This window comes from Pseudonaja textilis, chromosome 5 (assembly GCF_049901715.1).
Source record: "Pseudonaja textilis isolate UNSWEBS1 chromosome 5, rPseTex1.2, whole genome shotgun sequence".
Taxonomy (NCBI): Eukaryota; Metazoa; Chordata; class Lepidosauria; order Squamata; family Elapidae; genus Pseudonaja; species Pseudonaja textilis.
In genome coordinates, this window is record NC_141994.1 from 24,272,794 (window position 1) to 24,300,244 (window position 27,451).

Here is a 27,451-nt window from a genome sequence, read left to right on the forward strand (position 1 = left end):
TGTTTATTTGAGTGAGATGCTGGTACTTTAGGACACAATTTGAAAAACACAATTCTTTTAAGGCGTAAGGTCTTCCAGATCGAAACCAGCCATCGAGTTTGCTACATTTTCCAAAAACATGCTTCAAAGAGGACAAAGATAATACATAACAATCTGCTCAGCCATTTTTTTCCTTTAATAAGATTTAGTATCTCCCCCTTTGCTTATCCGGTGGAGTGATATCGACAACACTAAATCTCTTCCTTAAAATCAGATAGGAAGCTCCTTTTCAACTATGGCTAGTCCAGGCTGACCCACAAGGAATATGGCACACCAAAGGCAGGAATGGTTTAGGAAGTGCCTACCTCGCCACAGACGTTGTTCAAACACTAAAAAAACAAAGCAAACTGCCATTCCTGAGTTTACAGGCAACATGCTGTAACTCCAAAGAAAACGATAACAAATGTCAAAATCTCTTAAACCAGAAGATGTTCAGTATAAAAGCAAGAACTGGTGAATCCAATCCCTATCTAAAAGGAGATCTGAAATAGAACTATTCAGGAGCATTCTTAAGACTCAAATTTATCTTCTTCATTTCTAATATAGCATCTGATAGTGTAGGGGTTTATGATAAAATGGAAATCTATGGATCCAATCCCTCAATCTGTGATCCAATCCATTTACAATGGGAAAACTGCTTCTTGACTTATGAATAAAGAACAGGATGAGGCATGCCTCCTTCTCTTTCTTCTTGCATGCTTAATCATAGATTAACCAGGAAACTGGTTTAAAGATGGTTTAGAAACAAAATATCAAATGGACTCTGGGTGGGGCTCTTCAGTCATAATTTTCTGGTGCAGACATCGTTTAAAAATGAGGATTCCTTTCCTTCTGTTCCAAGCTCAGCTGAAGAGGACAAAATGAGCTTGCCAACTAATTCTGGCCTGCAGGAGCTCATTGTGACAGAACTGGGCCACTGTGTATTGGCTTTAGGAAGGGAAGGACAAAATGCAAACATATTAAGTGTTGTTTTCACAGAGGCATTTACATTAAACTACGTTAACCCAAAAATGGAAGGATTAGGAGGATATATAGTCAAGGCATGGAGAAAACACTTACTGAGAAGATAAAAGTTGCTAAACCACTAGAGTGGCAATGTTATATATGTTGGTTTTAATCGCTGTTATTATAGCTGCTTAATTCCCTACCGTTATGCGACACATGCATTTAAGTATCCCTCAATCTGTGTAATGAAACACAGCTGGAAAGTATACATGTCAGATGGAACACATGAATTTAAGCTCTGTTCTTGACTGCATTGACAATAAATATGTACGATCGGGTACAATTTCCCCCCCCCCCTTTTTTTTTATTTGTTAGGCTGAGCTAGGCTGACCTTGCCAATATAAAACCGTCTGTTTTGGGAGACAAATTCTTAGTCGACAAAGAATTGCTATTTGGAGGCTGAAGGACTGCACTATCTGCTGGAATGTTCTGCCCTCCAGTGGCCTCTACCTTGCTAGTCGAAGTCACCATTTCAGCACTGTGGGCAGAAGACAGCTCCTTTTTACAGGGGCAGCTCTGGATGATGTCACACTGCACAGCTGCACTGGATTTTTCTACCGGCCCAGCACACGCATCTGTTTGAGACGAAGCATGGTGCTTCCCCTGATCGTTCATGTCTGACAACGCCAGTCCAGCTCTGTGCAACATATTCTTTCTCGGAGTTATGGCAGGTTGAATATTAGTTTTATTCCAGGGCCTGCCATCGAACTGGCAAACACATTCTGATCCCAAGCAGGGATTGCTGGAAGTCCTTGAAAAAGAGCCTTGAGAATCAGATGATGCTCCTTCATCACACTCCTCTGGTTTAGACTGTTGAAATAAATCGGAGTCAGTGTAATTCTTTGACAGCGGCCGATAAATCACCCTGGTTGTTATGAAACTATGTGGTCGGGCTTAGGTTTTTTGGGAGGAAAATAAGGGGAAAAAATTCTGCCTCTTCCTACAGCATCTATCGGTATTCATCTGGCTAGTGTCTTGTCAGGGTGTGAAAGAGTTGAGGGCTGTTTGGAAAGTGAAACAGTATTTGCTGTGTGAGCAAGAAGAGACAGCAAGGAGCCTGGGCGTGGCTTAGCTCAACTGTTCTGTACTAAAGCTGCTTGCTGCTATGAAACTAAAATTGAAACGGAAACTCCTCTCCTCTGCTTGTGTTTTGCATTTGGAAGAGGTTTCTTTTCAGATGAGAGGGGGAGTAGAACTCCTTAGCATCAGAGCGTGTTAATAATAACAATATACAAAATACTAATGCTCTGATGGTCATTTCAAAAAATCCTTTCTTAGTGAGACCCTAGAAGCCAAGAGGAACATACGGCCAAATTTCAAGTTTGTAGGCTTTACGGTTCTGGAAATTTTGTGATGATGCGTGAGGGGTATTTCACTTTTATATATATAGATAAATAAAAGATAATATAATGGAAGAGAACTGATTCCAGCTTCAAAGCACTGTCAATAGTTTGTGTTTTCCATTAACCCATTAAGTTAGCTAGAAGTAATTGTCGATGGTGCTATTAGCTATTCCACTTTCCTATGAATTATAGAGAGGGCTTCTATGTATTAAAATAATTTGCAGGAGGATTCAAAATCTGCAGTGTGCAAGTATTTGAACAACGGACTTGTGTAACTTCAAGGAAATTTTGTCCTTACCTCGTCAGAGGAAGAACTGGTATGTCTATCTGCTTGCTCTGGAGAATAGGTGGGTGACTGGCTGCTTAACTGGGAATCATCACCTGAAAAACAACAACAAAATTGTTTAGTTTGTTTTGAGAAACTCTTAAACAGTAACACAGGTAGTCCTTGACTTAGAACCACAATTGAGTCCAAAATGTCCATAGCTAAGCAAGGCTGTTGTGTCATTCCCCATTTTGTGACCTTTTTACCACTGCGGTTAAGAAATCACTACAGTTGTTAAGTGAATCATGGAGTCATTGAGTGAATCAGACTTCCTCCATTGACTTTGCTTGTCAGAAGCTCCCTAGGAAGGTTGCAAAGGATAATCCCAGACGGAATGGGCCAACTTGCTGCGGCCAACTCTCCATAGCCAACTCTCCATAGCCAACTCCCTGCAGGATAGCTTGCCATGGCCAAGTGACTGCGGAACAATTTAACAATCCTATCTTTAATTATTTAAAATAAATAAATAAAATTATTTTAATTTTGGCCATTCACATTTCATTCTGTCCCTCCTTTTGCATCCTTTAATGATTCTATTCCACCATTTCTTTAATATTAAGGAAAAACTTGTCCTGTGGTGAGTTGGCTGTGGCGAACTGGCCATGACGAATTGTCATAAATCCATTCCAGGATCACAGGATGCAGCAACCATTGTACATATATGTTATACACCATATACGTACAATGGTTGCAGCATCCTGTGATCCTGGAATGGGTTTATGACAATTATAAACCCATTATACAAGCACCCAAAGTCTGATCACGTGACCATAGGGATGCTGCAACAGTCATTAAGTGTGAGAACTGGTGATAAGTTGCCCTTTTTTCAGATACAGATACAGATAATCAGAGTTGGAAGGGACCTTGTAGGTCATCTAGTCCAACCCCCCGCCCAAGCGGGAGACCCTACACCATTTCTGACAAATGGCAGTCCAATCTCTTCTTGAAGATCTCAAGTGATGGCGCTCTCACAACTTCCAAGGGCAAGCTGTTTAATTGGTTGATTTTCAGTGATGCTGTAACTCTGAATGGTTATTAAATGAATGGATGTGACTTGAAGACTACAGAAGGTCTCTTTCTTTCTTCATTATTAAATATTAAATATAAAACCATTTAAACAAGATAGCAGTTAATGAATTTCAAGTTAAAACTAACCGTTTTGCCTGCTTTGCTTCCAATGCTGGTCAAAGTCACTGTAAACTTCCTTATCCAGCTTTAAAAAAATTAAAAAGGACATTAGTATCATTTATTTTTAACAAAGCTACTTTTATTTAGCTTTTCTTTCAGGTCTTGGCATCATGATATAACCGATTTGCTGAAAAATGTTCTGTTGTTTCCACCGTAAGACAGAAATAATTCTTTTATTTCTAATAATAATTACATGAAGGAAAGAATGCTCTGTTTCTTGGTGAATTAGTTTAACTACAGGTAGTCCTCGACTTACGACCACAATTCAGTCCGAAATTTCTGTTGCTAAGCGAAACAGTTATGAAGTGATTTTTGCACCATTTTACCACCTTTCTTGCCACAGTTAAGTGAATCTCTGCAGTTGTTAAGTTAGGAACCCCGTTGTTAAGTGGATCTGGCTTCCCCATTAACTTTGCTTGTTAGAAGGTCACAAGAGGGGATTCACATGACCCCTGGGACTCTGCGACCGTTATAAATATGAATCAGTTGCCAAGCGGCTGAATTTTGATCACATGATCATGAGGCTGCTACAACGGTTGTAAGTGTGAAAAATGGTCCTGAGTCACTTTTTTCAGTGACATAACTTGGAACGGTCACTAAACAAATGTTTGTAAGTTAGCACTATCTGTACGCCCATTGCAAGAATAGATTTTTCTGATGTCTTCATTAATGTAATTACACAACCATTCCATTACGGGAACCCAAGTTTCTGTCCTACTTGGTTTAGGATTAAAATCTTATGAAGAAAACCCTCCCTTACTGGCACCTCTTACAATACTAGACAACACAGTATCAACAGTAGAGGCCTTCAAATTTCTAGGTTCTATTGTATCCCAAGACCTAAAATGGACACCTAACATCAAAAACATAATAAAAAAAGCACAGCAAAGAATAACTGTCTGGTTTGGTTCTGCAACCCAACAGGACAGACACAGACTCCAGAGAGTAATTAGGACTTCAGAAAAAACAATTACTACCAACCTGGCTTCAATCAAGGACTTGTATACTGCACAAGTCAAAAAGAGGGCTGTGTAAATATCTACAGACCCCTCACATCCCGAACATAAACTGTTTCAACTCCTTCCCTCAAAACGACACTACAGAGCACTGCACACCAGAACAACTAGACACAAGGACAGTTTTTTCCCGAACGCCATCACTCTGCTAAACAAATAATTCCCTCAACACTGTCCAACTGTTTACAAAGTCTGCACTACTATTACTATTAATCTTCTCATCACTCCTTATCCCCCATCCCCTCCCACTTGTGGCTGTATGACTGTAACTTCGTTGCTTGTATCCTTATGATCTATATTGACTGTTTTCCTATGATTTGTTTGCCTATTTGTATCCTATGACTATTATTAAGTGTTGAACCTGATGATTCTTGACTCTTGGCGAATGTACCTTTCCTTTTATGTACCCTGAGAGCTTTTGCACCAAGACAAATTCCTTGTGTGTCCAAATCACACTTGGCCAATAAAGAATTCTATTCTATTCTATTCTATTCTAAAATGGGTGCCCCATCTGGTTAGAAAGAAAAAACAGCAAATGTGTCTTTTATGCTTAGTTTACAAATGATCTTTCAGCCTGCAAAGGGCAGATTGTTTGGCATCTGCTGTGTAGCTGCTGACTGCTCATATGTTTGCACGCAAATCAGCTCCAGAGGTTATTTGTTTTATATAACTCAGCCTTGTTCTAGTGGCAAGCTAACAAAATGTAAAACGAAATCAGAATGTAAAAGAGGTATTGAAAGAGTACAGATAAGAGCAACAAAGTCAATAAGGGTTTCTTTTACAATTTTCTTATAAATAGGAATAATTATTTTAGAAATAATTACAAGCAGCAAGGAAAATCGCTTCTCATCCAAAGAAGCATCTTCAGCTCTGGGCTGGATGGAAGGGTTTATATTCCTTGCAGACAGCTGATGATTTGCATCCTTTTAGAGAGTTGTTGAGGCCACTTGGAGGTTTTATCTGTGTCCTCAGGGTCACCTGAGGAGTGCAAATAGGTGTGGACTGAGAACACAGACAAATCTCCAAGTGGCCTCAACGATTCTCTTAAAGGATGCAAATGACCAGCTGTCTGCAAGGAATATCTTTCCATCCCCCACGATCCAGTCAGAGCTGTAGAAGCTTATTGGATGAGAAGTGAAATGTCTTCAAAAGAAAAACCAGAAAGTCCAGTTGCCTCTTGATAAAGAAGTTTTGGGACACAACCATGACCTGGATGACTGAGAATCTCCATAGATATTTCTCTGAACAACTTGTATCAAATTTTACCGGTTCATGATCGAATATCTTCAAATAATCCATATCGGAATCTGAATGGCCTTTCTTCTTGCTGGAATATAAGCCAGATTTATTATGCTAGTTAAAATGATCAACGTTAGGGTACAGTATAGTTTAGGAAATGTAAGTAAATGTGGTAAGGATAATTCAATCATTGTTCTCAGCAAGCATTCACTAGGTATCTGACATCTTTTAGGACTAGGAAAATCTAATGATAGGAACCTATTCTAATATGTTCGAAGAATGCAGCAGCCATGCCCAACCCCTGGGCCATGAACCGAACTGCAGGTGAGCAAGTGAAGCTTCATCTGCATATCTGTGGGATCTATGTTGTGCATTAAACCATCCCTCCCCACCGCCAGTCCATGGAAAAGCTGTCTTCAGTGAAAACCTGGTGCCAAAAAGTTTGGGGACTGCCACTTTACAGTGTAAAATGTAACACAAAAACATAACAGTAATGCTGAGATAAATGCTTAGGCCCTGATCTAATACACAACAACGCATTTGCTTGCAGTAGCCAAATCTATTTTCATTTCTTATATTTAAAGCATTGCTATTTTCATCCTGGATGAAAATGGTGTTGTAGCAGAAGACCCGGTGTTATCCTTAATACAACATACTAATGGATATCATTCAGGTCCTCTAACTTTTTTGTGGTTCAGGTCACATTATCCAGGCCAATTGCACAACAACTGCAAAGTTGCCTTGGAAAACTAAATCAGCACTGAAGAACAATTTTCTTGCATAACAGGTGCCGGTAATTGCTATCATAGATACGTCTCTCCTCAGCTTTTCTTTCTTTCTTTCTTTCTTTCTTTCTTTCTTTCTTTCTTTCTTTCTTTCTTTCTTTCTTTCTTTCTTTCTTTCTTTCTTTTTCCTTTCTTTCTTTCTTTTCTCTCTCTCTCTCTCTCTGTCTGTCTCTCTGTCTTTCCTTTCCTTTCTTCTTTATTTCTTTGTATCCTACTTTTATGATTTTTACAAATAATTCAAAGCAGCAAACAGATCTTCTTCCACCGCTTAGTTTCCCCACAACAACAATCCTGTGAAGTGTTTTGGGCTGAGAGACAGTGACTGGCCCAAAGTCACTTAGCCGGCTTTCCTGCCTAAGGCAGGACTAGAACTCAGAATCTCCCCATCATTAACCACTAAACTGGATCTCTTTATAATAAGCAAGTTGATAAATGTTCATCATAGAACTCTTTCTGATTGCTTTGACTGTAACTAATCAAAGCTAGTCACAGTCAATGAAAATAAAGACGAAGCTGTAATCGTTCAGCCTTACTTTGAAGTTTCTCCTCAGCTGGGAAAAAAGGAACAATATTTTTAGAAGACAGAAATTCTGTGCATAATAGAGCTGCTTTCCTGTAATCGGTGTTTGATCATGCTTCCCTCTTATCCATCTTATAAAAGTACTTTCTCATGAACTATGTGAAAAATCCTCATTCTGTAATACCATTCTTTATGTGAATGAAACACTTAAAAAAAAAAACCCTTACCTTTTCTTTAAGTAACTCTTTATAGGTTTTGGTGCCTTAGTATATTTCTTTTGATTTTTAAAACCTGCAAAACAAAACAAAGCGAAAATCTTAAAAATAAGTTTACATGATAACATTAAAAAGAAAACACGGTCCATAATTCAGTGGTGTATTTTAACTCCTTCAGCAATTCCTCCATTGATTTCATTTACTCATAAGTTTACTACTCCACTGCTAAAATTAAAAGGGAATCTCCCCCAATTTCTACAGAAGCATTCATTTTTATCATCATTTATAGATTAAATCATAGCCATTTAATTTAACATGGTACTAATTAACCAGTTGGGCCCTCCATATTATAAGGCATGTTTTTAATTCTGCTTTCAAATATGCCTATACGTACACCAATGTTATTGGAGCCACCATCCCAGCCAAAGAGGAGGGATCAAACAGCAGATTAGCATGAACTAATTATGTAAACACAAGAGGGCGAAGTCCCCCTGATCTGGTCTCTCTTAGGCAAATCTGCCAGTGTGGGAACATTCCTGTATTACAGGCAAGGAACAATAAAGTGGCTACTTTGAACTCTTCATTGATCTGATTATTGGTGCCTGACAGATATAGTCAAAACATTTTAAAAGATAAGGTCCTCCAACCTCACCTGGAGAAGAATGAGAACCAAGACATAAAAGGGATGGTATGGTTTTCTTCTCATTCAGGTTTTGTGGAACAAACAGGCTGATTTTTGGGATACAGAAAGAGATTCGTTTCACTAGGCTGAATCGTCAACCACAACTGCATTCTTTCTTTTCCCTGATTAATCACAGTTGCCATTTACACACTTGGGAAATCATATACAGTATTGCTCCTATGGCTAGTGGTATTATTTGAATGCAATATATTGCAAATGAGTGCAATGAGGCACCATTTGAAGCCCATTAAATGGCTGGTATGAATGTATATTGTCGGTGGGGTGGGGAGGGTGGGACTTATTGTTTTTTTTATTATTTTTACTTTTATTTCTTTTATATTGTGCTTTTTCGTCCTCGTAAGCTACCTTGAGAGTAGGCGACTGTGGTGGACTGGCAATTGAAAAAATGACGGGAGACGCAGAGAAGACGTCTGAGCAACTGCCAGCCCCGAGAGCCCCCGGGTAGCAGTATTTATTAAGAAAATGCAAGTACAAAATCAAAACAATGACTTCAACATTAGCTCAGCAACATTATCTAGCTAGGCCTTGGCGAAGGTGATAAATTTCCCGTGAGAAAACAGGGCACCAAAGGTCCCATGGGAATGGCTCAGATAGGTACTGTGAACTCCCACACACATTCCTGTCCTCTGAGCTTTGCAGATAACAGGATCAAACTCTCATCATAAAGACACTACTGCCCTCATGAGGAGCGTTTGTGATACCCCCAGATCTTACAAAGCTGTACAAGAACTTGCAGAATATGATGGATATATTACCACATTCCCTCCTTTTTTTATTTATTCAAAGATAGGGGGTGTTTCAGTGGCATAATACACAGTTCCCTTGCAAACTTGGTTTCGTACACTTAAGGCTGAGGCACACATTTGAAATAGATTAGGAATACATTGAATACAGCAACATAACATAATAAGTGTAATAACAATTATTACAACTAATTGAAGCAATAAATGTAACCATGAGCTGTCAGGAAGCCAATCCCATAGCAAAGCCCAAAGTGACTTATTGAAGCCATCTTTTCCTGCTTCGTGTTCAGCTATGCGGTCTTCCATATCATGAACAGTTCTTGTAATGTTAGGCTCATAATTATGTATAAAAAACACAACAATGTAAATGAATTAAAGCACAAACTCCTAACATTATATCTAAAGCATAAAGTAACTTGGCGAATTTCAGACACTTCTTCATTTAACATCTTAATATTCTCAACAGTATCATAAAACATAGCAACAGTAAAATTATTTAAAATATGAATATCTCTATAGTTCATAGCTATTCCAAAAGGTGGGTACATGCATACAAAGCTAACAATTAGTTACATTTAAACTCTTTGCTGCAATCCGAACGTCCTTGATGTAGGAATTTTCCTTCCATAAATTATCACCAAGGTCTCTAGTTTCTGAGATAATAGCAGCTCTCCGCCTCCGCATTAGAGTCCGTGGAGGCATAAGACGAATGGAAAAAGAAGTTGTGTAAAGTAACTTAGGCAACTCCAATTGACACCAATATTGTCCATAGTCTGAAACAGAAACATTAAACAGAATCAGAGTTGTAGCACAGGCTGAAGATATAATATCCTTATCAGGTCCCGAGTAAAGAATGTCTTGACCCTTATGCCAGGACCAATATGCTGGAAAAATCAAAAGATGCCGCTTGTTTGCAGATTAATTTAGTCCGATTCCCCAAAGGAACCTGCTGCATACAAGTTGATAACCTCGGATAAGCAGTCATCTTTTCCAGCTTTCACAGCGCCACGCCTGGACTGCCGGCATCAAGAGAATCAGGAACCACGGAAACACCATCCTGAGAATCAGGAACATCAGGAACGGAATCAGGAACCACAGGAACTCCATCCTGAGAATCAGGAACATCCTCACTGGCACCTGCGAAGGCGCTTGTGAATGATCAGGCCGGATACATCGACCAGGAACCCAACGAATTTGACCAAGATGTTCTACTGCTGCATAACCACGTCCCCACGTAATCAGCTCAGCGGGAACCCATGCCGGATCCGGAAGGAATCGCACCAACACTCGAGGCCTCACTGCATCTGTAGAAGGGGAAGAAAATGCCTGCTGGCCGCGTATGCAGAGGTTACCAGACAAATTTAAAAATTTAAAGTATACAAAGCAAGATTTAAATGATCTTGAATTGCCGGAAGCCCCAGGAGCTTCCCTCCTTTTTATTTAATTTAGCTAACATGTTCTTGAGCGTGCCATTATAACGCTCCACAATAGCTTGTCCTGTGGAATTGTATGGAATTCAAATTTATGTTCCACGGACCACTGTTTGCAAAACTGATCAAAGACTGTGCTCCGATAAGCCGCACCATTGTCTGTTTTTAAAGTTTGAGGCGTACTCAGCGACTGAAAATGTCTTAATGCAATGATTGATGACATGTTTAACCGCTTCACCTCTTTGAGGAGTAGCCATTAGAAATCCTGAATAAGTATCCACAGTCACATGTATATACTTCCAAGGTGCAAATGATGGATACTGAGTAACATCCATTTGCCAAATCATTGAAGGTTTCAACCCCTGGGGTTGACTCCCATAGGAATAGCTGTGCCTTGCTTTGAACAAGTTGGACATTGTTGAATTATGGCAGCAGCTTCTGCAGCAGTAAGCTTGAATTGATGTGCCAACGCTTTAGCATTTTGATGAAAATAACTATGGCTGTCCCATGGCTGGACAGTGAGAACTGAAGTTACAGCACTGTCAGCTTTGGCATTGCCTTGTGATAAAATTCCAGGTAAATTACTATGACTACGGATATGAGCAATAAAACACACATTCATACGCTGCTCCAAACATTCTTGCAACAACAAAAGCAAACGTAGAATATTAGGTGATATTCCAGGAGACAAATAAGAACCTGCTACAAAGGGTAACAAATTATATACATACAAAGAATCCACTATTAGATTAAAATCCTGATTTTGAAAATTTTGAAAAGCTTAAAACTACAGCAGCAAGTTCTGCCTGCTGGGCAGACTTCTGCTCTGATGTCACTTTTTGTATGCCAAATTCCAAATTTATCTTTCCAAACACAAGCACACACAAAAAAAAATTTCTCCATCAGTAAAGACTGTAGGAGCATCTGATATAGGCTGATTTACAAATTTAGGTCACACCCTGTCCCATTGATCTCTTTTTGCTGACTTTGACCCCCAGGAGCCCGACATTGCGCTTTAAAATGTCCAGGCTTCCCGCAATTGAAAAAGTTCAGCCTTTTTAGCATTTCTGCCCGGAGAGCCAGAACTAAAGTCTCCATGTTAAAAGTCTGACTCCCCACCTTTTGGCAATCTAAAAAAAAAAAACCCTTACCTTTTCTTTAAGTTAGCTTTTGATTTTTAAAACCTGCAAAACACAAAACAAAGCGAAAAATCTTAAAAATGATCTACATGATAACATTAAAAGAAAACACGGTCCATAATTCAGTGGTGTATTTTAACTCCTTCAGCAATTCCTCCATTGATTTCATTTACTCATAAGTTTACTACTCCACTGCTAAAATTAAAAGGAATCTCCCCAATTTCTACAGAAGCATTCATTTTTATCATCATTTATAGATTAAATCATAGCCATTTAATTTAACATGGTACTAATTAACCAGTTGGGCCCTCCATATTATAAGGCATGTTTTTAATTCTGCTTTCAAATATGCCTATACGTACACCAATGTTATTGGAGCCACCATCCCAGCCAAAGAGGAGGGATCAAACAGCAGATTAGCATGAACTAATTATGTAAACACAAGAGGGCGAAGTCCCCTGATCTGGTCTCTCTTAGGCAAATCTGCCAGTGTGGGAACATTCCTGTATTACAGGCAAGGAACAATAAAGTGGCTACTTTGAACTCTTCATTGATCTGATTATTGGTGCCTGACAGATATAGTCAAAACATTTTAAAAGATAAGGTCCTCCAACCTCACCTGGAGAAGAATGAGAACCAAGACATAAAAGGGATGGTATGGTTTTCTTCTCATTCAGGTTTTGTGGAACAAACAGGCTGATTTTTGGGATACAGAAAGAGATTCGTTTCACTAGGCTGAATCGTCAACCACAACTGCATTCTTTCTTTTCCCTGATTAATCACAGTTGCCATTTACACACTTGGGAAATCATATACAGTATTGCTCCTATGGCTAGTGGTATTATTTGAATGCAATATATTGCAAATGAGTGCAATGAGGCACCCTTTGAAGCCCATTAAATGGCTGGTATGAATGTATATTGTCGGTGGGGTGGGGAGGGTGGGACTTATTGTTTTTTTTATTATTTTTACTTTTATTTCTTTTATATTGTGCTTTTTCGTCCTCGTAAGCTACCTTGAGAGTAGGCGACAATATAAATTTTTCTAAATAAATAAATAAAATACAGCCCAGCAAGACATCCCTGCAGCGTGTAACTCTTTTCCCACCCACATTAAATACCTGCCTTAATAAAATTTAAAAAAATAATAATTAAATGTTAATCAATCCCTTAAGCATAAACCCTCCTCATTACATTTGCTAATTGCATTGTGGATATTTACCTTTATTATCAAAGAACATAGTAAGTTTTTGCTGATCAGAAAACTCTACAGGATTTCTTTTCTGGATACTGCAGTGTTTGAACTGATTCCAGTTTGGATTCTGGTTTATTGCATTTGACCTTTGGCTGTTAAGGGAGCAAATCATCTCTGGAGTAGTGAGAATGCTTGTGAGGTCCCTCTCAGCTGCACTGTGGATAGGAGGTATCATCTGATGCGTTTCTTCACCATCGTACAGGCTGGGTTTACTGAATATTTCATTTGCATCTCCAAAATCTGTGAACAGCTGGTCAATATGGCTTTTGTTAGCAAAAGAACAGTAAGACTGAGAAGAAGGAAATGCCAGAAATTGATTTTCTTCTTCAAACAAACTTGGCTGGAAGTTTACATCTTGGTTAGTCTTCATCTGGTCATTTACAGTATGAAACAATGATATTTCTCCATTTGCTTGACTGTTTCCAGAATCCTTATCAATGGAATAACTGTATCCTGGACTTGGGGGTTAGAAATGGTAAAATGTGAATTGCTGGTATGTTACAGACAGTATCAATGTTTTAAAATTTATTTTTATTTTTTTTGAAAATTTTTTGTTAGTTTTTAAAAACAAACAAACAAACAAACAAAACATAAAAACATCCAGCTTTCCTTCATAAATATACAGTGTGTCGGTTGGTTTACCAGTTTTTGTGCATTCATTTCGTAGTCTCAATTACAGTTACATTACATATTAACTCAAATTACCAATCAAAAATTATATACCCTAGTATCACTATCAAACAATCGTAAAGTATGAATGAATAAAATTATAGTAATATGATTGTTTGATAGTAAAATTTACTTTTTACTTAATATGAAAGACGGACTTCTTGCTCACATGACATTGTTTTGGGGTTTAGAATATTGCAATAATCTTAATATAGATTTTTATCCTTAAACAAAAACTGGAAATCTGAGTTTCCTATATTTTACTTGAAATATATTGTTCAATAACTGTGATTAACCAGTCGAACCACTGTATGTCACTGTGGCTCCATTAATGTGAGGAAAAGAGGGGTAATAAAAGTCACAGGAAATGAAATCAAAGCACAAAATACCTAATGAAACCTCTTAAGAGTTGGGAAATGTTCTGATTTGGGCCATTGCTCATTTTATACCTAATATTTTAAGCAAATCAAATAGAAGCAGCAGTACTGTATTTAATCATCCATTCATTTATCTGAATGTGTACATTTCAGAAAAAAAGAACTACCATACTCTGTCACATTTGATAATCTCTTTAATTTGATATTACTTAGGTAGTGCTCAAATACATTTAGCTTTAGGTACTTAAGCTCATTTGTAAACATGATAGTCCAGCGAAATGAACAAAATAGCTGGAGGATTAGCACAATTCTGATTTCTAAATCAGGCATGGATGCAAGTGTCTGCTTATTTTCAATAAAACAGGTCATTTTGGGGGGACTGAGGAGAACTACAGTGAGATAGATATAAGCTTGAACTGTTTCTTGCTAGCTCAAACAATAGCATAAGATTTCAACAATCTAATTTTATATGTATGTGAAATAAAATGAAATAATAATTGATTAACCCCTGCTTTTCATAAGAAATTATAACTTTATTAAAAATTCACACGGAAAAATCAGTGCTACAAAGCAAGGGGTTTTCCCCACAAAAATGACACATTTAAAAATACTGTAACACAATTAATAAATAATCTATTTTTACCTAGTCAGTTGCTGGAAATATAAACCAACTGGTGCTTCTGAATCTGATGTAGAGAATTCTTCTGGCCTGTAGGCTGTTGTAGAAAGCCAAAGGTCTTCTTTATTATTTAGTGGCCAAGAAGATCCTAACTCCTGTCAATACATTAGAAAAGACTTCATGACAAATTAGACATTTTCTAAGAAATTTATTCATTTTATAAACTTGACTTCAATGTTAGGAATATGTTTTTCTTTGGAGAAGAACTGGCCAACAGTTTGTTCTTTTACTTCATGGAACTGTCTAGTAATATACATTTATTTGTCTTACAATGCCTGTATTTTATTGGGGTCTTTTATTATACTGATGGATTTATATATCATTTTAGTATTGTTTTTGGAAGGGTGATTTAGAGCTATATAATGAAGAAGAGGCTTATGTTAAAAGCCTTCTATTCTACAAGCTGACGTTAGAATTGCTCTAAAATTCATTCCATAAATACAATCCCTTGTGTTACATCTGACACAGAGATACAAGTGATAAATCTTTACTGAAAAGACCTTACTTCAGAATGAACACTGTTTTTTTCATAGAGATATTTTCTTCTACTATCCAAGATTTCTTCTTGTATCCTATGAAGAAAACAGGTTAAAAGGCAAAACAAATCATTGGTGTATTAAAAAAACCAACACATGATTTATGCATTTTCAGGTAGAGGAAAATTTGTTTTGAAACAAATTTTAAAAATGTACTTCTGTAGGATAATCTTATTCAGGTCTACCTAGATTTAAGTCCTGTTGTCTCCAGTTTTAAATAAATGTGCATACAATTCTGCTAATAGTTAACAAATCTAATGCACCTTTAGATCTGATATAATAGGAAGAGTCTTGGAGTAACTTTAAGACTAACAACCATGTTGTGGTTCAAAATCCATTTTGTGAGAGGGTTATCTAAATTAACTACTGCATACATTTCCTGAAATATAGAAAGGAAACAGCATTTAATAAGCAGGAAAAAAGTTTTTATCAGTGCAAAAGTGAGCGAATTATCCTTTTATTATATTAGTAGTACAGACTAGGACAGAGTAGTAGTACAGTAGTACAGACTAGTTCTTGACTTACAACCTTTCATTTAGTGATCGTTTGAAATTACAATGACATGGAAAAAGTGACTTATGACCATTCCTCATACTTATACTGTTGCAGCATCCTCATGGTCATATGATCAAAATTTGGACATTTGGTGACTGACTCATATTTATGATGGTCATAATGTCCTGGGGTCATATGATCACCTTTTGCTACTTTCTGATAAGCAAAGGCAATAGGGGAAGTGTTATATGTAGAAATTACATATTATGAGTTATACCTGTGGAAATGAAGAACAGAAGGGAAACCATACTTATCCGATATTTGAACAATGCAATTATTATTGGACAGTTATATAACTGTATCTAATAAACATGTACTGTTTTGTAACTGGTTATGTTCTAAAGTAAATGTCAGGCTTTTGGGTAGAACATGGGCCTGTACTTTTTGGCATAAGGATATGTGTAGGAGATACTAGGTTATCCTGACTCAAAAGGAACTGGTTAATGATCTATTGTATTACAGATGGTCATAACAGGACCATAACAGGAAGAAGAAGCCATGAGAATGAGAGTAGTTTCCGAGGACAAGGAAACAGGTATTACGCTATAATAATATGGGTGTTGCGTAGGGAGATACATAGCTTGTGAACCCAGGAAGGGGCAGAGACTGCATATTTGAACCTGTATATAAACCCCAGCCCTCCTGGGAACCATGTCTTCTGCCATGAGCAGAATTCCTTTTGGCAAAAGCTTAATAATGAAGCTCTTGTTCACTTGTCTCCAAGTTGTTTTTTGATTATTATCACAGGAAGCCAGATTCACTTTGCAACCATGGTACTAATTTAACAAGTACAATGATTCACTTAACAACTGTGGCAAGAAAGGTATGGAGTAAAATGGAGTAAAACTCACTTAACAGCTGTCTCGCTTAGCAATGGAAATTGCTACAGGACTACCTATCACCTAAATGGGATGGTTGAGTAGGATAATCAGCAAATTATATGCAAGAATTTAGTTAGGAATGTATAGCTATTTTTTATAAGTTTCATAAAAAGAAATGAGGTTGAAAGTTCTGAGCTGGCAAGTTTTCATTTAACAACTTGATGCCCTGTAATTTACATTCTCATGAGCTTAGGAACACGGAAATGTTTGGAGATTTTAATGAAGAGTACAATATGTACTTATGGATGTCAAGTGCCCTAAAGATTTCATTACCTTTTAACACATTTTTATATATTCACATCAATTTTAATGTAAGGCAATGCCTGCAAAAAGGAAATGATAACAGAAATCTTAATACTTTTAAGCATATGATTGGAAAATAGTCAGCGATGACATCTAAAAAAATTGCACCTGAAAATGTAGCATAGAAAAGAAATAAATGCATTTCACTAAAATGGAAAAAGTTGATATTTTATGTACCTGTGCTGGATGTCATCAAGGGACAACTTAGTTGGTTTCCATTCTGGGGACTTGGGAAACTCTACATTTTGTTTTCTCAAAGGAATTTGAGTTTCTCTGTTAATATCTACATGAATTGGCTTGCGAATATTCTCTGTAATTAAAATGAAGAGTAGCAGAATTACAGTGATATACTCTGTGTGTGTGTGTGTGTGTGTGTGTGTGTGTGTGTGTGTGTGTGTGTGTGTGTGTGTGTGTGTGTATGTGTGTGTGTGTGTATGTATGTATATGTATATATATATATATATATATATATATATTTGTTTTCTGAGGTATATATATCGGTATATATATCGGTATATATACAGATGTTTTGTTCAGCATATTATCAAAACTGAATCCAAACTCTTATAGTTTTAATTCTCCCTAGCAATTGGCAAGCACAATACTATGAGTTACAGTTTTTTGTGAGAATTTCCACTTCCAATTACACTAGTTAAGTTGCAATTTGGAGGAAAAATGCAATTTAAATTTGATGAAATGAATACTATAGTTACAGGGCATCTAGGACTTGGCAATGTGTCTTGTTTTTTGAAAGCTAAGCTGCATTAAATGCATTCTTAAACTTACCAGCATTTTCTTTCTTTGTGGAGATCTGATTAACAACGTAGAGATTGAGAAGGTCCAAACTGACGGCTGAGCTTTTTAAAGAGGATACTCCCAGTAGTTTCATCTTTGACTTAAGTTTTTCCTTTTCAAAAAAATCCTATTGCATTGAGAAGAGGCAGCAGTTATCATACAATTGTTCATATAGGACATTTTGTGTACCTATATTTTAACCAAGTTTGTTTTCTCTGTATATTAACAAAGTGTGTGTGTGTGTGTATCTATCTATCTATCTATCTATCTATCTGCATGGCAGATACTGTAAAATCTCCATTCCCCCAGGGGAAGGTTACTGCAAAATCCCCCTTCCCTCCCCATCCACTAACCTGCTTTCCAGCTCCATTCTCCTCTGCAGGGCAACAAAAGAAAACCCAGCCGATCATCTGGGATTCAGAAAGCAGACAATAGACAGGGTTGGGGCCAGTCAGAGGTGGTATTTGCCGGTTCTCCAAACTATTCAAAATTTCCACTATTGGTTCTCCAGAACTGGTCAGAACCTGCTGAATGCCACCTCTGGATGGATCCAAAATCACCCAGGATCTTACAGTGGATTATTGAGTCTGCCCAAATCTAGCTAAAAATCTTCACACCAGTGATTGTGAACAATTATTGATTTTAAAATAGCATTCAATATATCTGAAAACAGCTACCATATAACTCCACTGTTGTATATTAGGCAAACTTACACATTCTAGTTATAAAAACTATTATGATGATAAAAATGACGGTGATGAAGATTTCTGGATACCTTGAGTATATTTTGAGAGCTTACTTACCTTCTGTTTTCTTCTCTCTTTGGTAAGCATGATTCTTCGACTAGAAGTTGGAAGAGAGAAAAGAATAAGCTTTTTTAGAACAGTTTATAAAATTAATGAATGTACAGTATAATATTGAAGCCACATTTATTCAGCCACTAAATCAGAAGGGATTATTGATTAAATTTCTTGCCGGATTAATTCAAAATTATGAAGACTTAAAATTAGTGGGGTGAAAGGGAAGATTCCAAAGAAGTGAGAATATTTGAATAATGATGTTAAACATTTTTGGACCTGTTCCATTTATTGCATCATTTTTTTCAGGTCTTCCCTTCCTTTATTGCTGTTACTGTTATTATTAGATTTTTGTCCCACCTTTCTCTCTCTTTCTTCCTCATCTCTATACTCAAGGGATCAAATATATTCTCAAATTAAATTCTCCTGCCTCCCATTTTCCGCAGAACAACAACCTTGAAAGGTGGGTTATGCTAACAAAGAGACTGGCTCAAAGTCACTCAGCCACAAACGTGGCACTCAGCCAGTTCTGACCAGTTCTAGCAGAAATTTTTAGTAGTTCAAAGAACTGGCAAATCCCACCTCTGACTGGTCCTGCCCCCATCTATTCTCTGCCTCCCAAGTCCCAGCTGATTTGCTGGGTCTTCTTTTATTGCCCTGCAGAGAAGAATGGAACTGGAAAGCAGGATAGCGGGGTGGGGAGGAAATGGGATTCTGCAGTAACCTTCCCCCAGGAGTGGGGAAGGAATGGAGATTTTATAGTATCTTTGCCCTGCCATGCCCACCAAGCCACGCCCACCAAGCCCACAGAACTGGTAGTAAAAATTTTTGAATCCCACCACTGCTCAGTCAACTTTCACAGCCTACCTGTTAATTACCAAATTGCCTTCTATTATTATCATTACCATTTTTCATCACATGTGATCCCTTATGATTAATTTTGTGTCAACTATTAGCACAATCAATATTGCATATTATCAGCATATATTATTGCCATCATCGTCATGTGTTAATTCACTATTGAATCCTGCATAGCGTTATCATAATTCATTATTCTATATCCCTATTTATGATGATTGGTTGGCCTGCACAGCATAATAAATATTGCACCTTATCTATGTTATAGTAATGATTTGCTATTAATGTATCCATGACATCATCAGAATTCATTATGATTTATTTATTTGATTTATATATCGTCCATCTCAAGAATAACTCCAGGTGGTTTACAATTCAAAAAATATATACTGCAATTAAAATAATGAAAACATTTTAAAAACAATAAAAATACTAAATATAAATATGACATGAAAACATTTATCTGAAATAAATAGGCATTTGTATCCCGATTTATGGTTATTGACTGGCATGATTACCATAATATGGTAAATTCTGCATATTATCATATTAATTTAATCATCATTTGCCATTAATGTACACATAATTCATTATGATGTATTTATTTAGTTAATTATTCAATGATACAGCCACCCATCTCAATCAATGACTCTGGATGGCTTGCAATTAAAAAAAAAAACATATACTACAATGAAAAAAAAAGAAAAACTAAATAAAAATTGTTTCATCCAAAATAAATAGGCAAATGTGTCCCTATTTATGGATACTGACTACCATGATTAGCATCCCAAACAGAGCTTATTATCATCATATATTTTTATAAATACATAAATTTTAAATCTCTGAGGTAAGGTTTCCACTAGTATTTTTGAGGAAAGGTAATATTAAAAAAAGAAGGAAGAACTACTCAAAGGATGGCTGTATCATCTCTAGCATTATAGTTTTCTGTTTTTAATTTCCTCGTGATACTGAGAGATGCTCGGTTGTTTTTGGACAATTAACATTTTACAAAAATGTTGACTCTTTGGGATTTAGGACAGAGAAGAATCTCCCCATAAAATAGACCACAATGGAGGCCACGAGGTATTAATCTGACTTCAAAATGAAGAAATCTGATGCCTTCTTCCCTCATGCCAATATTTTAAAATATTTCTGGAATAGAAATAGAATAAAATAAAATAGAATCAGAAGAGGAAGAAAGGCATATTGGATTCATTCACGGCCTTAGATTGTTTGTGTCATCAATAAAGGCTGGATACAAATTAAATTAAAATAAAAAATAAAATGTAAAATAACCCAGCCTGGAAGTAGAGTGTCAACCTTAAAGCAGACAATATGTCTGTCCCCTCACAACAAAAGGGGAAACAGTTGTGTCATTGTGAGGCCTTTTTGGCATCACTCACCGGGACCCCCCAACCCAGTTCATTTTTCCTTCGTCCTGCCAACGCCACCACTGACAGGAAGGCCACACAGATGCCCCCGCCCCCCCCCCCGGCCTGAAAAGGAGGAAAAAGAGGAAAAAGAAAAAGAGGAAAAGGAAAAAGAGGCAGCCCTTGAGGAGAAATGTCTGCCCCCACAAGAATGGCTGAGGGGAAGGCTCTCCCAGGTGGGTTAGCTTCTTTCTGAACCCGGGGCCTCAGTGGGCACCTCGGGAATGAAAAATTATTAAAATAAAACAGAGGCAATGAAATAAGGAGCAAGATGGGTGGTGGGAAAGAAGAGGGGAAATAAAGATTTGGGGAAGGGCTTGCAAAAGCGAGGTTCGTGAGCCGAGTTTTGGCATTTGCAAGCAAAATCACTGCAAGCCAACTCCTTCCATGCACATGCATAAAATTGCAAGGGTTGAACTCGAATCCATGTTAATACCCTTCCCTGCCTTTGGGGTCCTTATGGAGAGGCTGTTGGCCCCCACCCCGCCCCAGAGAAAACGCAGGGTCACTTAAAGCCATCCCCCTTTTATCAGAACTTTAACAGATAATCAGAGTTGGAAGGGACCTTGTAGGTCATCTAGTCCAACCCCCTGCCCAAGCAGGAGACTCTACACCAGTTCTGACAGATCCAGTCTCTTCTTGAAAGCCTCCAGCGATGAAACTCCCACAACTTCTGAAGGCACCTTCTGATCCATTGGTTGATTGTTCTCCCTGTCAGAAAGTTTCTCCTTATTTCCAGGTTGAATCCCTCCTTCTTCAGTTTCCATCCATTGTTCCTTGTCTGGCCTTCGGGTACTTTAGAAAAGCACCCAAAGGCCAGACAATTTTTAATTTAATTTAATTTTAACTTTATATTTTTTAATGTAAAATCTGGGTGGATTCCTCCCCAGGGGCATGGAGATCTCTCTGGGGCTGGCAAGAGGGTGTGATTGATTCATTGGTCAGATTCCCTAAATGCCAATACGGCTGGAGCTAATCTCACCTACAGGGGGAAAATTCTTATTTTATTTTATTTTATTTATTTATATTCTGCCTTTTATTATTTTTACAAATAACTCAAGCTGTCAGACATATCAACACACCTTCTTCCATATATGTTTGTGTATGTGTATGCATATGTATGTATGTTATGTTATTGTATTATTTATTATTATTGTATTATATATTATATTATAATCTTATGCTATTATGCTATTCTATATTGTATTATATTATGCTATATTGTATTATATTGTGCTATATTATGTTATAATATATAATATATATTGCTATATTATGCTAAAGTATATTAATTATATTATTTTTACTATACTATACTGTACTATACTAAAGTATTATATTAATTTATATTACATTTATATTTATATTATTATATTTTTATATTTAATATATTTATATTTCTTATTTTATATAATGCTATATAATGCTATATTATATTATGGTATATTAATTATACTATTTTGTACTATACTATACTGTTGTTTTTTTGTTATGCTATGTTATGCTATGCCATGCTATATTATATTATACTATACTTACTATACTATACTATAGTATACTATATTATAGTATACTATACTACACTACACTACACTATATTATAGATATGGAAGGCTCCTCCTGGAATAGGCCATGCTGAATGCTGTCTCTCAAGTCAATGGCACTTGCTGGATGTTAATTTCATGCCTCCGGAGTTTTCATATAAAAATTCCCACTTGATTAAGCCAAATGAATGCATGGCAAAAAGTGTACAGGTGGTCCTTGACTTATGGCCATTCATTTAGCAACTTTTCAAAGTTACAACAGTGCTGAAAAAAGTGATGTATGACCAATTCTTGCGTTTACAACCATGGAAGTCAGAGGTGGCCTTCAGCCGGTTCTGACCAGTTCTGGAGAACCGGTAGTGGAAATTTTGAGTACTTCAGAGAACCGGCAAATCCCACCTCTGACTGGCCCCGCCAACCCCATCACTTCTCTGCCTCCCATTGAGTCCCAGCTGATTGGCTGGGTCTTCTTTTGTTGCCCTGTACAGGAGAACGGAGCTGGAAAGCAGGTTAGCGGGGTGGGGAGGGAATAGGGATTTTGTAGTATCCTTCCCCTGCCATGCCCACCAAGTCACACCCACAGAACTGATAGCAGAAATTTTTGAATCCCACCACTTGGTGGAAATGTCCCCAGAGTCATGTGATCAGAATTTGCGGACCAGGCACTATTTATGGCGGCTGCAGCGTCCTGAGTCACATGACTGCCACCCTCCCACAGGGCTTCTGACAAGCAAAGTTAATGGGATCATCAGCTGGATTTACTTAATGACCATGTGACTCACTTAGTGACTGTGGCAAAATTGGGCAGGGTCGCATGATGACTCACAACTGCATTGCTTAGTGACAGAAGTCAAAATTTGTGGTGGTAAAGTCAAGAACTCTCTGTAAGTTAGTATGTATATTGCTAAATCTCCCCACTGTCCCTATCTGCATCAGAGCTGTACAAAGGAATGGGTAAGATAAGAATAAAAAGAGAATTGTTTAATTGGATTTTTAAAAATTTATTTATAGTACTTTATAAATGCACTCTCTCCTTTCTTTGCTCCCGTAGTTTGGACCGGCCTGTAAAAAATGAAATACTCTGTTCTTGATGCTCCTGACTCTTCCCAAACCAATTACCCTTACCAGTGTAAGTTTTTCATTTTTTTTCTCTTTAAATGCTGCTTTTTCCCCCCAGAGTTTAATTTTTAAACAGGAGGAAGCTAAAGATCACACTTAACTGGCATCAATCCTTTTTTTTTCTTTTTCCAATTCCCATTAGTCATAATTCTATTCCAAATACAGGAGGCATTATTGATTATTCAATAAAAAAGGAAGGACAACCAAGTATACATGCTTACATGGCTGATTTCATAAACAGATGGAATAAGGAGAGCTTTATCTTTGATAACTTTTTAAACGGAAATGCAGATGAAAAGGTACAAAAATATGAGACAGGATCATACAGTATATAGGATCGGCATGTATTCATTTATGCACTTATTTTGTAAATGAATATATTGTCCACCTCTAAATGACTTTGCATAGATTAAAAAATAGATAGATAGATGAGAGAGATGGTAGATAGCTAGATGATAGATAGATATAGATATAGATAGATAGCTTGCTAGATAGCTAGATGATAGATACTGATAGCTAGTGTTGTGGTTTGCCAGCAGCAGGTGCGGACGGCTGAGGTCTCTGACAGCAAGGACTCGGACAAGGAATGGAGCCAGGACTATCGGAGAGTGGGGTGCTGCCTTCAGAGTTTGGGGACTCTATCTATCTATCATCTACAGTATCAATATCTGTCTATCTATCTATCTATCTATCTATCTATCTATCTATCTATCTATCTATCTATCTATCTATCTATCATCTACAGTATCAATATCAATCAATCTCTCTATCATCTACAGTTTCTTTCTTCCTCTCTCTCTCTCTCTCTCTCTCTCTCTCTCTCTCTCTCTCTGTCTTTATTTTCTTTCTTTGTGGCAGAAAATAAAAACCATGTTTCTCCTCCCCCAACACTTCTCTGTTTCTGAGTCCTGAGCAGGATAATCCCTTGTAGTTTCTGAATACAAGGCTCCTAATCCCTGGCCGGAAATAAGCAGCTCAAGGGATCAGAAACCCATTGTATGATCAGGAAGAGGAAACTCTTATTGAAAGCAGAAAGACAGAGAAAGGAGGTTGGGTTGGTAGCAGTGGCAGATTTATCAGCTTTAGAAGTGTCCCAGAATCAGAAAAGTGGGTGATGATGACCCCTCTTTGTTTAATAATATACGTTGTATGATTTTTAGTCTTTCTGTACGTCTGCATTTTTCATTTATTGTATTGTATTTATAAGTCACTGAGCCACCAAGACTATTGAGGCAGGTAAAAATCTGATTAAAAATCATTAAAAATAAATCAGCAATGCATGTCGCTAAAAGTTTTTTTTGTTTTAAATATGGTTTTACGTTCTGTAAGCTGCCTTAAGTCGCCATGGGTGAATAGGTTGACAATATAAATAAAATAAATAAATAAAATAAAATAAAATAAAATGAAATGAAATACACTTGCCCGTAAGATAAACCAGAAGAAAAATATTTTCATTACGAATTTATGTTGCTAAGCGAGAACAGTTGTTGAGCGAGTTTTGCCCCTGTTCTATGACCTTTCTTGTGACAGTTGCTAAGTGAATCACTGCTGTTGTTAAATTAGCAACACGATTGGCCTATGAATCTGGCTTTCCCGTTGATTTCGCTTGGTCGGAAGGTTGCAAAATCACCCTGGGACACTGCGACCGTCATAAATATGAGTCAGTTGCCAAGTGTTCAAATTTTGATCACGTGACCACAGGGGTGTGTGTATGATTCAACAGCCGTTAAGTAAGAAAAACGGTCAAATGGCCACTAAGCAAAAAGTTGAGGGCTTTTTGTGTTTGTGCGTTGTGTTAATCGGTCCTCAAATGATAAATTTACAAAAGGAGACAGGGTTAAGCTTTGACATGGATTCTTACTTAGCTCATTATTTAGCTCACAAAGCACAATAGATGTTTATATGTCTGCATCGTTTGCGAAAGGAAACATACAGATATATATCTTTTTTTTCTGATGATAATTATCACCCTGGGGTATTGTTAACACCTGAGCCTTCATTGAACTATTTGGTGCAAGTCAGAAGTTCCAGGTAGGTAAATGCCACGTTGTATTCATGTCAGAAATAATTGCTTTGTCCCGTTTTGTCCTGAAAAAAATCTTGATTTCCTAATTGTTTCTTCCAGTCCCAATTTCTTTGATTGCAGCTGGACCAAAAGCACAGCCAGTCCTCGAGTTACGACAGTTCATTTAGTGACCATTCAAAGTTACAATGTCACTGAAGAAAGTGACTGATTATTATTATTATTTTATTGTGTTAAACATTTTATTAGGCTATAGGATAAGATACAAAATACAAAAGTCAGTAGGAAGGCAGTGGGAGGAAACGGAGGAAAGAGAAGTGAGGAAGGGTTTTTAAAAAAAATATTATTTATTTTTTAAAACTTTTTATTGGGTTATAAGAGAAGATACAAAGGAGTGATGTGGTGGCCTAGAGGTGGCCCTCTCGCCTCACAATCAGGAGGCTGTGAGTTTGATCCTAGATAGAAGCAGATATTTCTCTCTCTGGGCACAATGAGAATATATCTGCTGAACAAAACTCCGCATTGGCGATAGGAAGGGCATCCGGCCACTAAATGCTCTGCTAGAGCCCAGACTCCATCCCACAAGGAATTATGGGGTTGTTAAAAGAAGATGATGATGACAAGATACAAAATACAAAAGTAAATAGGAAGACTGAAAAAAAGTGACTGATGACCATTTTTTCATTTTTTTTCACTTACGACCACTGCAGCGTCAAACAACTTCCCATCTTTTACAATGCCTTCTGGACTGACTTGCTGTCTGGAAATATCTGTGCCGTTAATGTGGCCCGGTACTGGGCTAAAGTGATATAAATCTATATTTTATTCAAGCTTTTCCATTTTTAAAATATTAAATTAATAAATAATTTCTCCTTTCCTAGTTCCTGCATTTCAGACATGAGACAAGACAAGGAAAGGCCAGTCAGAACAAAGGATTATGGTGAGAAGAAACACAATCAAAAGGAATTTTTGAGGAGTCACCACTAAGATGGCCTTGTACTCACCGCTCAAGTCTTCTTTAACCTTCAGACAGGTGAGTCACCTAAGCCAGCTAAGTGCAGGCTGTGATTGAAGAGCCACCTGCAGTGGAACACAGAGGCCTTCCCTTGAGGGATCCTTGGTGCTCTCTGAGCTTGGTTGTTCTTTCGCAGACGTTTCATTATCCAACTAGGTAACATCATCAGGGCGTCCTCTGCCAACGTCCTCTGCAGCTGCTGCTGTCATCAGAGTTACTTTGCAGCCAGGATAGATAGACAGACCAGCACCTGAGTCCAGCTAGGGAGCACAATTAACCAAGGGCTGTCATTCGGTCTTTCTCAACCTTGGAAGATGACTGGACTTCAACTCCCAGAATTCTCATCAGTGACCACTCTGGCTGTGAAATTCTGGACTTGGAAGTCCACCCATCTGGAAATGGCCGAGTTGGGAAACTAGTGTTTCTCAACCTTGGTGACTTAAAGATGGGTGGCCTTCAACTCCCAAAATTCCCCAGCCAGCATGCTTCCAAACGGGTGGACTTCAACTCCTAGACTTCTTCATTCAGCATGCTTTTCAGATTGATGGACTTCAACTCCCAGAACTCCTCAACCAGCATGCCCTCAGATGGGTGGACTTCAAATCCCAGAATTCCACCCATCTGAAAGCAGGCTGGCTGGACTTCAACTCCCAGAATTCCTCAAGTCAGGATGCTTCCAGCTGGGTGGACTTACTTCAACTCCAGATGGATGGACTCAACTCCCAGAATCCCAGATGGATGGACTCAACTCCCAGAATCCCACCAGCTAGCATCCTTTAAGATGGGGTGGATTTCAACTCCCAGAATCCCACCAGCTAGCATCCTTTAAGATGGCTGGACTTCAACTCCCAGAATTCCCTAAGTCAGGATGCTTTTCAGATGGGTGGACTTCAACTCCCAGAATCCCACCAGCTAGCATCCTTTAA

The 27,451-nt window shown here is 37.7% G+C and overlaps 1 protein-coding gene across 1 annotated transcript; it reads right to left on the reverse strand.

The window, feature by feature from the left end:
• On the reverse strand, positions 1-27,097 carry REDIC1 (regulator of DNA class I crossover intermediates 1). The gene is made up of 13 exons (XM_087934307.1): positions 27,028-27,097; positions 26,515-26,848; positions 18,543-18,582; positions 17,731-17,866; positions 17,122-17,254; positions 15,175-15,241; positions 14,634-14,764; positions 12,912-13,402; positions 7,688-7,751; positions 6,183-6,243; positions 3,868-3,925; positions 2,686-2,768; positions 1-1,854 (listed from the first exon to the last, which is right to left on the reverse strand). Exons 3-13 carry the CDS (start codon positions 18,570-18,572, stop codon positions 1,366-1,368), a joined length of 1,743 nt encoding a protein of 580 aa, XP_087790433.1. The 5' UTR covers positions 18,573-18,582; positions 26,515-26,848; positions 27,028-27,097; the 3' UTR covers positions 1-1,365.
• Positions 27,098-27,451: the final 354 nt, after the last annotated feature.

Excerpts from the sequence above, each read along its gene's own strand:
- REDIC1 (XM_087934307.1), bottom strand. The coding sequence starts at position 18,572 with ATGCTTACCAAAGAGAGAAGAAAACAGAAG. Across the intron at positions 14,765-15,174 it reads AAAACAGTGTTCATTCTGAA|GAGTTAGGATCTTCTTGGCC; the intron begins GTAAGGTCTTTT and ends ATGTATTGACAG. Across the intron at positions 6,244-7,687 it reads AAGAGTTACTTAAAGAAAAG|CAAGAAGAAAGGCCATTCAG; the intron begins GTAAGGGTTTTT and ends CTTATATTCCAG.